This window comes from Grus americana, chromosome 14 (genome assembly GCF_028858705.1).
Source record: "Grus americana isolate bGruAme1 chromosome 14, bGruAme1.mat, whole genome shotgun sequence".
In the NCBI taxonomy this organism is placed as follows: Eukaryota; Metazoa; Chordata; class Aves; order Gruiformes; family Gruidae; genus Grus; species Grus americana.
The window spans coordinates 20,520,065-20,532,439 of record NC_072865.1 but is presented as its reverse complement, the minus strand read 5'-3'; the positions used below and the strand labels follow the sequence as shown (position 1 = coordinate 20,532,439).

The window sequence follows — 12,375 nt, the reverse complement described above, 5'->3', positions numbered from 1 at the left end:
ATAAACTCAGCTCATTTAAATGAGGAGCCTGCAGGCTGCTCCCACGTGGTACCAGCGAGAAAGCCACCTGCGAGCAGAAAGTCCAGATGCAAACTTCTTCTACTGTGACAGCAGAAATGATGACTAGAAATGGTTTCTTGCTGGAAAGTCCTAAATTGGCGTGAGCTGCTGAAACGAGGGCACTCTTTCTTTTCTATGACCAGGGTCTGCATGGCATGCTGTGCGTGGCTGGAGTCCTGCGTGAAGCTACTCTGCTCAGGGTTCTCGGCCTCTACAGGGACGTACCATTCTCTGTGCTAATCCCTTCCAATAGTGAGAGCTATAAGAGAGAGAGTTCTGAATGACATCTTCGAGAGTCAGCGTGCCTCCCTCTCTCTTACTGAGACCACAAGGAACGTGCACCTCCTGGTGACAAACAGCTGGTTGTCTGGTCGTTCCAGCTCAAGGGTTTGTGTGCTTGATGCAGTTCATAACTAGATGCTTTATTACGGTTTTTCCCTCCTGAGAAGGGGAGGCTGTTGCGTGTACCGGAGGGCCTGAACACACTGCTGAACTTTCCCGAGGGGCTCGTTGGAGGTGCCCTTTAGGAAGGATAACTTCTCAGGCCAGGGAATAGACAGGCCTGTCAGATGGGACCTGTTGGTCACCAACACGAGTGAGCTAATCAGAGACGTCAAGATTGGGGGCAGCCTGGGCTACAGTGATCATGCAGTGGTGGAGTCTGCAGTCCTGAGGGACAGGGGTCAGGCAAAGGGTAAAGTCCAGAGCCTGAATTTCAGGAAAACAAACTTGCAGCTGTTGTAGGCATGAGTCAGTAGAAGCCCCTGGGTAACTGCCTTGAGGGACAAGAGAGCAGAACAGAGCTGGCACATCTTTAAGGACGCTTTCCAAAGAGCGCAAGACCTCCCGATCCCCATGTGTAAGAAGTCGGGAAAGGAAGGCAAGAGACCGGCACAGCTGAGTAAAGACCTGCTGGTCAAACTAAAAGGCAAGAAAGAAATGCACAGGCAGTGGAAGCAGGGACAGGGCTCCTGGGAAGAATATAGGGACTTTGGCTGGTTGTGTAGGGATGGGGTCAAGAAGGCGAAGGCGTGGCTGGAGCTGAACTTGGCAAAGAACGCAAAGAGTATGAAGAAGATCTTCAATAGGTATGTCATCCGGAAAAGGAAGGGTCAAAGAAAGGGTACCTGCCCTGATGAACACGACTAGTGAACTGGTAACAGCAGACAAGGAGGAGGCTGGCTGAGGTACTCAACAACTTCTTTGCCTCAGTCTTCACTGGCCACCTCTCTTCCCACACTGCTCGAGTGGATGAACCTGAAGACAGGGACTAGGGAGCAAAGTGCCTGCCACTGCAAGAGAAGATCGGGTTTGAGACCAGCTGAGCAATTTGAACATACATAAGTCTATGGGACCTGACGAGATGCATCTGAGAGTCCTGAGGGAATTGGCTGATGTAGCTGTCAAGCCACCAGCCATGACATTTGAAAAGTCATGGCAGTCAGGTGAAGTCCCTGGTGACTGGAAAAATGGAAACATTGCACCCATTTCTAAAAAAGGTAGAAAGGAGGGCCCTGGGAACTACTGACCCATCAGCCTGGGATGATCAAGGAACAGATGCTCCTAGAAGCCATGGAGGACAGGGAGGAGATTTGAGACAGCCAGCATGGCTTCACCAAGGGCAAGTCTTCCCTGACCAGCCCAGTGGCCTTCTGTGATGGAGCGACTACCTCAGTGCACAAGGCAAGAGCCATGGATGTCACCTGCCCGGACTTCTGTAAGGCCTTTGACACGGTCCTCCACAACAGCCTTCTCTCTGCATTGGAGAGAGATGGGTTTGATGGATGGACTATTTGGCGGATAAGGACTTGCCTGGATGGTTGCCTCCAGAGAGTGGTGGTCAATGGCTCTATGCCCGGATGGAGATCAGTGATGAGTGGTGTCCCTCGGTGCTCCGTCCGGGGACCAGTACTGTTTAGTAGCTTTGTCAGCGACACAGACAGTGAGATTGAGTGCGGCCTCAGCACATTTGCAGATGGTGTCAGGCTGAGTGGTACGCCTGAGAGAGGGGATGCCATTGAGAAGGACCTGGACAAGCTTGAGAAGTGGGCCCATGCAAAATTCATGAGGTTCAAGAAGGCCAAGTGCAAGGTCCAGCACCTGCACTGTGGCAACCCCCGGGATCAATACAGGCTGGGGGATGAAGGGAATGGGATCAGCCCTGTGGAGAAGGACTTGGGGGTACTGGTGGGTGACAAATGGGACATGAGCCAGCAATGTGCGCTCGCAGCCCCGAATGCCAACCGTATCATGGGCTGCACCAGCAGCAGGTCGAGGGAGGGGACTCTTCCCCTCTACTGTGCTCTGGTGACACCCCACCTGGAGTACTGCGTCCAGCTCGGGTGTCCCCAGTGCAAGAAAGACATGGGCCTGTTGGAGTGAGTCCAGAGGAGCGCTACAAAATGATAATGGGGATGGAACACTTCTGCTATGAGGAAAAGCTGAGAGAGCTGGTGTTGTTTAGCCTGCAGAAGAGAGAACTCCAGGGAGACATTCTTGCAGCCATTCAATACTTAAAGGGGGCTTATAAGAAAGATGGGGACAGAAGTTTTAGATGGGCCTGTAGTGATAGGACAAGGGGTGATGGTTTTAAACTAAAAGAGGGGAGATTCAGACTAGATATCAGGGAGACATTTGTTACGATGAGGGTAGTGAAACACCGGAAAAGGTAGCCCAGAGAGGTTGTGGATGCCCCATCCCTGGTAAAATCCAAGCTTAAGTTGGACCGTGCTCTGACTAACTGTCTAGTTGAAAACGTCCCTGCTCATTGTAAAGCGAGGGGGTGGAGTAGATGAGCATTCAAGGTCCCATCAAACTGAAACCATTCTATGATTCTATCATCCTATCATTCTGCGATTCTATTGTTCTGCCATTCTGTTATTCTGTCATTCTATTCTACTGTTCTATCAATCATTCTGTCATTCTGTGATTCTATGCAGCAATGCGGCGGGCAGAACTTGTGAGAGAGACTATGCCGGGGCCGGCAGAGAGCGAGTCCTGCTGAGGGTGCAGGCGAGACGGGCGCGCTGTACGCGCTGCGCTCCTTCGCCTACGAGGAGGTGCGCGAGGTGGGGCTGTGGGTGCGGGCGGAGGACGGCGGGGCGCCGGCGCTGAGCAGCAACGTGTCGGTGCGGCTCGTGATCGTGGACGAGAACGACAACGCGCCGCAGGTGCTGTACCCGCCGCCGGCGCCGGCGCCGGGCGCGGGCTGGGCGGGCGTGGAGCTGGCGCCGCGCTCGGCCGAGCCCGGGGCGCTGGTGGCCAAGGTGGTGGCGGTGGACGCGGACGCGGGGCAGAACGCGTGGCTGTCGTACGAGCTGGCCAAGGCGCCGGAGCCGGGGCTGTTCCGCGTGGGGCTGCACAGCGGCCAGGTGCGCACGGCGCGGGCCCTGTCCGAGAGGGACGCGCCCCGGCAGAGCCTCGTCGTGCTGGTGCGAGAGCGCGGGCAGCCGCCGCGCTCCGCCACCGCCACCCTCGGCATCGCCCCGGTGGACGGCTTCTCCGACGTATTCCGGCAGCTCAACCACCGCTCCTGCGGGGAGGCAAGGAGCGAGAACCGCTGTGCAGCTCGCGGCCGGCTGGCGAGAGGGAAGCCAACGCGGGGAGCTTGGTGGCTCCCGTTCCGCCGCCGGACTGGCCGGCCGGCAGGCGCGTGCACGCCCGAGCCTTGCCGAGACCCGCCTCCGTTCCCCGTCCTCAGGCTGGGATTCCCGAGTCGGTGTAGTGCCGTGCCGTGCTGGTTCCTGCGTGCTGCCCCTGCGGAGAGGCTCCTGGGCGGCTGGTCCGGCCGGGCAAGGCGGCTGAGTGGATCGGGGCCGCGCCTCCGCCGCACGGCGCCGTGGGAACCGCCTCGTGCTTGTCTTGCCGCCGTGTTTCGCGAAGGGCACGGATCGGCCTCCCGGGAGACAAGCGCGCCCGCCCGCCCGCGGGCTCTGGGCAGCGGGGGAAGACGCGGGGCAGCTGTGTGTGCGCACGGGTCCGTGTGCCGGTGCGAGCCGGCAGCGCGGGCAGCGGGCGGCGGCGGGCGCAGTCCCGCCGCGGGCCGCAGGGTGGTGCTCCCGGCCAAGGCGGCGCCGAGCGGCTGCGGGCGGGGAGGCGGCCGAGCCCGGCCCGGCCCGGCCCGGCCCTGCCCAGCACCGCCCAGCCGAGCCCAGCCCAGCCGAGCCCAGCCCAGCCGAGCCGAGCGGAGCCGAGCGGAGCGGAGCCCAGCCGAGCGGAGCGGAGCCGGGTAGCGGCGGCGAGCGGTGCTCCGTGCCATCCGCTGCCGGGCCGCGGCGGCCGCGCTCCGGGTCGCCAGCCGGAGTCGGCGAGAAGGAGGGAGGGAGGGAGAACGGACGCCCGCCGCCCAGCCGCGCTGCTGCCGGGCACCGCTTTCTGCGGAGGACTGCGCGGGAGATCCGCGAGACGGAGGCTGTCCGCCGCCCCGACATGGCGATCGCAAGGCAAGTGCTTTGTCTCTCTGCTTTCCTCTCCCTGCCGCACGCTCGCTCCGAGCCCATCCGCTACTCCGTAGCCGAGGAGGGGGAGAGCGGCTCCGTGGTAGCGAACGTGGCGGAGGACGCGGGGCTGGCCCCGGCGCAGCTCTCGGCTCGCCGCGCCCGCCTGGCCTCGGAGGACGGCCGGCAGCACTTTCGCTTAGACCGCGGCACCGGCCGCCTCGTCGTGGCCGAGAGGCTGGACCGGGAGCAGCTGTGCGGGCAGTCCGGGACGTGCACGCTCCCCTTCGAGCTCCTGCTGGCAAACCCCCTGCAGTTCTTTCGGGTCGAGGTGACCGTGGAGGACATCAATGACCATTCGCCCGTTTTCCCCGAGCAACAGGTCACTTTTAAGATCCCGGAAAGGAGTGACCCGGGCTCGCGTTTCCCGCTGGAGGGGGCTCGGGACCTGGATATTGGCAGCAACAGCATCCAGGCTTACAGCATCGCTCCCGAGAACGAGTACTTTAGTGTCTCCTTTGGGAGTCGGAGGAATGGTGACAAATATGTGGAACTGGTTTTGGAAAAGCCACTAGACAGAGAGGAGCAGGCGGAGATGCACTTCAGTCTCATTGCCATGGATGGAGGCACTCCACCCAGGAGCGGGACCACCCAAGTCCACATTGTTGTTCTAGATGTAAATGACAACTCTCCGGTCTTCACACAGGAGCGGTATGTTGGCCAGGTATTGGAAAATGCTCCGGAGGGCTCTGTGGTTGTCAAGGTGGTGGCATCCGATCTGGATGCGGGACCTAACGGGGCCATCTCCTATCAATTCAGCCAAGCGGTGGGCCAGAGCCCCTCGGCATTTGTCATTGACCCTGTGAGCGGTGAAATTAGACTCACAAAGCCTCTGGACTTTGAGGTGGCAGAGAATCACGAGCTCAGCGTGCGGGCCACGGACGGCGGGGGCCTCTCGGCAATCTGCAAGGTGTTGGTGGAGGTGGTGGATGCGAATGACAACGCGCCGGAGCTGGTGGTCAGTTCCTTCAGCAGCCCCCTCCCCGAGAGCGCATCACCCGGGACGGTGGTCGCCCTCTTCACGGTCAGGGACCGGGATGCTGGTGCCAACGGGAAGATCACCTGTGCCCTGGAAGACCAGCTGTCGTTCTCCCTGCGACCAGCCTACAAGAATTACTATGAGCTGGTGACCGTGAGCGCGCTGGACCGGGAGGAGACGGCGCGGTACATCCTCACTGTCACAGCAGCAGACGCGGGGTCACCTCCTCTCACGACCACCCAGACCTTCACGGTGGACATCTCCGATGTGAACGACAACGCGCCTGTCTTCAACCAGACTTCGTACACCATGTACGTGCGTGAGAACAATGTGCCCACGGCGCTCGTTGGAGCCGTCAGCGCCTCGGATGCCGACGTGGGGCCCAATGCCAAGGTGACCTATTCCCTGGCCCCAGCGCACCCAGCAGAGCGGCCTCCCTGCTCCTGTATCTCTGTGAACTCTGAGAACGGGCACGTGTTTGTGCTGCGGCCCCTGGACTACGAGCATGTGAGGCAGATTGAGGTCTCAGTGAGCGCCTCTGACGCGGGGTCGCCTCGCCTTAGCGCCAACGTGACCGTCCGCCTTGTCGTGGTGGACGAGAATGACAATGCGCCTCTGGTGCTGCACCCCGCCCAGGACAGCAGCCCACCGTCCAGCGAGCTGGTGCCCATTTCGGCTGAGGCGGGGTACCTCGTCACCAAAGTGGTGGCTGTTGATGCTGACTCGGGGCAGAACTCGTGGCTCTCATACCACTTGCTGAAGGCCAGCGACCCCGGGCTGTTTGCGGTGGGTGCCCAAAGCGGGGAGGTGCGGCTGAGGAGGCCAGTGACGGAGAGAGACGCCGTGAAGCAAAAGCTCGTCATCCTGGTGCGAGACAACGGGCGGCCACCGCTGTCAGCCACTGCGGCACTGAGCGCACTCCTGCTCAGTGACTTCTCGGAGGTGCGCCTACCGCAGAGCAGCCTGGCCACGGAGGACGAGGGCAGCTCCCTGACCACCTATTTAATCATTTCATTGGTCTTTGTCTCGGTCCTCTTCCTCGCGTCCACGGTCGCCTTCGTCGCTCATAAGGTGTGCAAGAGAAAGGAGCTGAAGGGTGGGCACGTGCTTTACGGCACCGGCAACTTGCAGAGCAGCCTGGCCGAGGCGGCCAATGCGGGGACCCTGCCCCACGCCTATTGCTACGAGGTCAGCCTCACAACAGGCTCGGGCAACAGCGAGTTCAAGTTCCTCAAGCCCATCCTCCCCAGCCTGCCACCTCAGCACTGTGCCAGGGGCAGGGGTGCTGACGATGAACAGGATTTGCCCCGGGGCCCTATCACCATGGAGGACGTGGCACCAGACAACCCAGGGACACTCTCTGCCGAACCATTCAACAGTCTTTCCTTTACCTAGCGTGGAGTCAGCACAGCCAGAGGCTTCACGCCTCGTCACAGGAAGGGATCCAGGCTACAGCTTGTGGCAACGCTTCCTGCAGAGTTAATCTGCATTTGCAATTGGCATCCCTGGTTTCCCTCAAATTCTAAGTCAGAAGGAAGGTTGTCCCCCCCTCCATAATAAATCAACAAACAAACAAAGAAGCAAGCAAAAGAACCTCAGGGCTCCCTCACTCCGGAACTAAGATGTTTCAGCTCTGTTACAGCCATTTCTGAAATGCTTCAAGAGTGGGGTTAGTTGCAGGGCCCCCGGCTATGTTCTTGTCTCCCTTGCTGTTAGGCAAGACCACGGACCTCTTGCTCTGTGCTGTAATGAAATGGCAAGGTCGGGCAGACAGATCACATGCTCGCTGAAATGCACGTAGCCCTCCTCCCAGGTCAGGAAAGCAAGGAAGTTGCGAGTACTGTGTCAGAATGTGGTGCAAGCGCGAGGTTCTCCCTTTTGTGAGTCCTGCATGTCTCCGTCTGAGGTGCGTGGGCTCTGTGTGTTTTGCCCTCTGGTCACTATATATGTCCGGACAGGCGTTGTGTGTCTGCATATGCTGCACTAGGGCTGCCCAGTGAAGCATGGAGCTGCTCACGTCTAACTATTGTGATGTGCACAATTCCAGCTCAGCAGTCTAGAAGGGTATTGTGACCCTTTGAGTAGATCAGTGTCATTACCTCTAAGGGAGAGGAAAACAACACACTAGATTTCTATCTGGTGATAACAGAAGGTTTGCCAGGTTGTCTCCTTGGGAGTGCCTAGGAAATATAGCAACAGGAATGGTGTTGGCATAGCCTATAACTGTACAGAGTTGTGAAAATATGTTCGTTATGTTTGGGTTCTCAAGTTGCTGCAAGCGATTTTGTTGGAAGGTGGAACTGAGGTGAACTTGGAAAAGGGCATCGGGGTGGGTCTCATCATTGTTGTTCCCCCATTCAGAGGCTTCTTGATGGGAGTGGAAAGCTGTCCCGATATGATTGTCTGGGTTTGTGCAAGAGCATTTGCATCCTCCTTTTTGCCCTTTCTCCTTCTACTCTGTGAACTGCCTGTCAGCATTGTCTTGCCTATTCCCCTTAAGAAGGACTGTCACCACACGTGTCATAGCAAATTGTTTGAATGAAGGCGGTGTGGCACGGAATATTCGGAAGCCCTCACGCTGTGTTGTGCTGCAGTTCTGAACTGTACTGTTGTAAAGCAGTGTACCCTTGTGTGTAACAATGCAATAAAGAGAACACCCAAATGCCTTGTGTGGAGTCTTTGAAGGGATGTTCTTTCTGGGAAAGCTCTGTGAGAGTTTTTGAAAAGCCTGGGAGGTTTTTTCTCATTTTGTCCTTTATTTGAGGTCAAGTTGAGCGGGTACTTTGTTTCTGATTGGAGATATGGTCGAAAGAGCTTTGAGGAAAGTTGTGGGGAGCAGGGAATTGCTGGCAGGCCTCTATAAGTCTTCTGACCACTGAGCTTCTTGTGACAACAGGGCGCAGTTAGATCCAGGTCAGGGGTAACTGGCCCGTATGCTAACAGGGGCCTGGGCGGGCAAAGGCCTCGTCAAAGCAGTGAGGTGGGGGGAGTGACGCTAAAGTTATAGCAGTGTCAGAAGATGGATGACACAAGGACAGCGTACGTGTTCCTTTGAGAAGTACTTGGGGGAGCGCCAGGAGGTGGGCATTTGGTGAACAAAAACTGCTTCCAAGGAGAGGCTTTGCTCTAGGGAAATGCCATCCCTTCCACAAGGTCTTGATAAATAGTAAGTCCTGAGCAAAGGACTGGTGTAGTGATGCTGACAGAACACCGTTGTACATCCAGGAGAGAATGATCTACGGTCCAGTTAACCTGAGTAGAATGATAGAATCACTTAGTTTGGAAAAGATCCCTGAGATCATCAAGTCCAAACATTAACTTGACCACGTCTACCACTAAACTATGTCCCTAAGCGCCACCTCCAGAGATGGTGACTGAAGCACAGGGCAGCCTGTTCCAAGGCTTGACAATCCTTTGGGTGAAGAAATGTTTCCTAATATCTCATCTGAACCTCCTCTGGTGAAACCTGAGCCCATTTCATTTCATCCTGTCACTTCGTACTTGGGAAAAGAGACCAACACCCACCTCCTTACAACCTCCTTTCAGGCACAGGCCTGTCCTGTGCTGTCCTGTGCTATGTTGTGTTCCACAGATCCTTTCCTGGAAGGATAAACTCAGCTCATTTAAATGAGGAGCCTGCAGGCTGCTCCCACGTGGTACCAGCGAGAAAGCCACCTGCGAGCAGGAAGTCCAGATGCAAACTTCTTCGACAGTAGAAATGATGACTAGAAATGCTTTCTTTCAGGAAAGTTTGTAACGGCGTGAGCTGCTGAAACGAGGGCACTCTTTCTTTTCTATGACCAGGGTCTGCCTGGCATGCTGTGCGTGGCTGGAGTCCTGCGTGAAGCTACTCTGCTCAGGGTTCTCGGCCTCTACAGGGATGTACCATTCTCTGTGCTAATCCCTTCCAATAGTGAGAGCTATAAGAGAGAGAGTTCTGAATGACATCTTCGAGAGTCAGCGTGCCTCCCTCTCTCTTACTGAGACCACAAGGAACGTGCACCTCCTGGTGACAAACAGCTGGTTGTCTGGTCGTTCCAGCTCAAGGGTTCATGTGCTTGATGCAGTTCATAACTAGATGCTTTATTACGGTTTTTCCCTCCTGAGAAGGGGAGGCTGTTGCGTGTACCGGAGGGCCTGAACACACTGCTGAACTTTCCCGAGGGGCTCGTTGGAGGTGCCCTTTAGGAAGGATAACTTCTCAGGCCAGGGAATAGACAGGCCTGTCAGATGGGACCTGTTGGTCACCAACACGAGTGAGCTAATCAGAGACGTCATGATTGGAGGCAGCCTGGGCTACAGTGATCATGCAGTGGTGGAGTCTGCAGTCCTGAGGGACAGGGGTCAGGCGAAGGGTAAAGTCCAGAGCCTGAATTTCAGGAAAACAAACTTGCAGCTGTTGTAGGCATGAGTCAGTAGAAGCCCCTGGGTAACTGCCTTGAGGGACAAGAGAGCAGAACAGAGCTGGCACATCTTTAAGGACGCTTTCCAAAGAGCGCAAGACCTCTCGATCCCCATGTGTAAGAAGTCAGGAAAGGAAGGCAAGAGACCGGCACGGCTGAGTAAAGACCTGCTGGTCAAACTAAAAGGCAAGAAAGAAATGCACAGGCAGTGGAAGCAGGGACAGGGCTCCTGGGAGGAATGTAGGGACTTTGGCCGGTTGTGTAGGGATGGGGTCAAGAAGGCGAAGGCGTGGCTGGAGCTGAACTTGGCAAAGGACGCAAAGAGTATGAAGAAGATCTTCAATAGGTATGTCAGCCAGAAAAGGAAGGGTCAAAGAAAGGGTACCTGCCCTGATGAACATGACTAGCGAACTGGTAACAGCAGACAAGGAGGATGCTGGCTGAGGTACTCAACAACTTCTTTGCCTCAGTCTTCACTGGCCACCTCTCTTCCCACACTGCTCGAGTGGATGAACCTGAAGACAGGGACTAGGGAGCAAAGTGCCTGCCACTGCAAGAGAAGATCGGGTTTGAGACCAGCTGAGCAATTTGAACATACATAAGTCTATGGGACCTGACGAGATGCATCTGAGAGTCCTGAGGGAATTGGCTGATGTAGCTGTCAAGCCACCAGCCATGACATTTGAAAAGTCATGGCAGTCAGGTGAAGTCCCTGGTGACTGGAAAAATGGAAACATTGCACCCATTTCTAAAAAAGGTAGAAAGGAGGGCCCTGGGAACTACTGACCCATCAGCCTGGGATGATCAAGGAACAGATGCTCCTAGAAGCCATGGAGGACAGGGAGGAGATTTGAGACAGCCAGCATGGCTTCACCAAGGGCAAGTCTTCCCTGACCAGCCCAGTGGCCTTCTGTGATGGAGCGACTACCTCAGTGCACAAGGCAAGAGCCATGGATGTCACCTGCCCGGACTCCTGTAAGGCCTTTGACACGGTCCTCCACAACAGCCTTCTCTCTGCATTGGAGAGAGATGGGTTTGATGGATGGACTATTTGGCGGATAAGGACTTGCCTGGATGGTTGCCTCCAGAGAGTGGTGGTCAATGGCTCTATGCCCGGATGGAGATCAGTGATGAGTGGTGTCCCTCGGTGCTCCGTCCGGGGACCAGTACTGTTTAGTAGCTTTGTCAGCGACACAGACAGTGGGATCGAGTGCTCCCTCAGCACATTTGCAGATGGTGTCAGGCTGAGTGGTACGCCTGAGAGAGGGGATGCCATTGAGAAGGACCTGGACAAGCTTGAGAGGTGGGCCCATGCAAAATTCATGAGGTTCAAGAAGGCCAAGTGCAAGGTCCAGCACCTGCACTGTGGCAACCCCCGGGATCAATACAGGCTGGGGGATGAAGGGAATGAGAGCAGCCCTGTGGAGAAGGACTTGGGGGTACTGGTGGGTGACAAATGGGACATGAGCCAGCAATGTGCGCTCGCAGCCCCGAATGCCAACTGTATCATGGGCTGCATCACCAGCAGGTCGAGGGAGGGGACTCTTCCCCTCTACTGCGCTCTGGTGACACCCCACCTGGAGTACTGCGTCCAGCTCGGGTGTCCCCAGTGCAAGAAAGACATGGGCCTGTTGGAGTGAGTCCAGAGGAGCGCTACAAAATGATAATGGGGACGGAACACTTCTGCTATGAGGAAAAGCTGAGAGAGTTGGTGTTGTTCAGCCTGCAGAAGAGAAGGCTCCAGGGAGACATTCCATCAAACTGCAACCATTCTATGATTCTATGATTCTATCATCCTATCATTCTGTGATTCTATTGTTCTGCCATTCTGTTATTCTGTCATTCTATTCTACTGTTCTATCAATCATTCTGTCATTCTGTGATTCTGTGCAGCAATGCGGCGGGCAGAACTTGTGAGAGAGACTATGCCGGGGCCGGCAGAGAGCGAGTCCTGCTGAGGGTGCAGGCGAGACGGGCGCGCTGTACGCGCTGCGCTCCTTCGCCTACGAGGAGGTGCGCGAGGTGGGGCTGTGGGTGCGGGCGGAGGACGGCGGGGCGCCGGCGCTGAGCAGCAACGTGTCGGTGCGGCTCGTGATCGTGGACGAGAACGACAACGCGCCGCAGGTGCTGTACCCGCCGCCGGCGCCGGCGCCGGGCGCGGGCTGGGCGGGCGTGGAGCTGGCGCCGCGCTCGGCCGAGCCCGGGGCGCTGGTGGCCAAGGTGGTGGCGGTGGACGCGGACGCGGGGCAGAACGCGTGGCTGTCGTACGAGCTGGCCAAGGCGCCGGAGCCGGGGCTGTTCCGCGTGGGGCTGCACAGCGGCCAGGTGCGCACGGCGCGGGCCCTGTCCGAGAGGGACGCGCCCCGGCAGAGCCTCGTCGTGCTGGTGCGAGAGCGCGGGCAGCCGCCGCGCTCCGCCACCGCCACCCTCGGCATCG

General features: G+C 57.2%; 1 protein-coding gene across 1 annotated transcript; it reads left to right on the top strand.

Annotated features, from left to right (window-relative positions):
• Positions 1 to 4,239: 4,239 nt before the first annotated feature.
• On the top strand, positions 4,240 to 7,112 carry LOC129212825 (protocadherin beta-15-like). The gene has a single exon (XM_054841945.1). The coding sequence runs from the start codon at positions 4,489 to 4,491 to the stop codon at positions 6,928 to 6,930; it is 2,442 nt and encodes an 813-aa protein (XP_054697920.1). The 5' UTR covers positions 4,240 to 4,488; the 3' UTR covers positions 6,931 to 7,112.
• The last annotated feature ends 5,263 nt before the right edge of the window (positions 7,113 to 12,375 follow it).

Excerpts from the sequence above, each read along its gene's own strand:
- LOC129212825 (XM_054841945.1), top strand. The coding sequence starts at position 4,489 with ATGGCGATCGCAAGGCAAGTGCTTTGTCTCTCTGCTTTCCTCTCCCTG.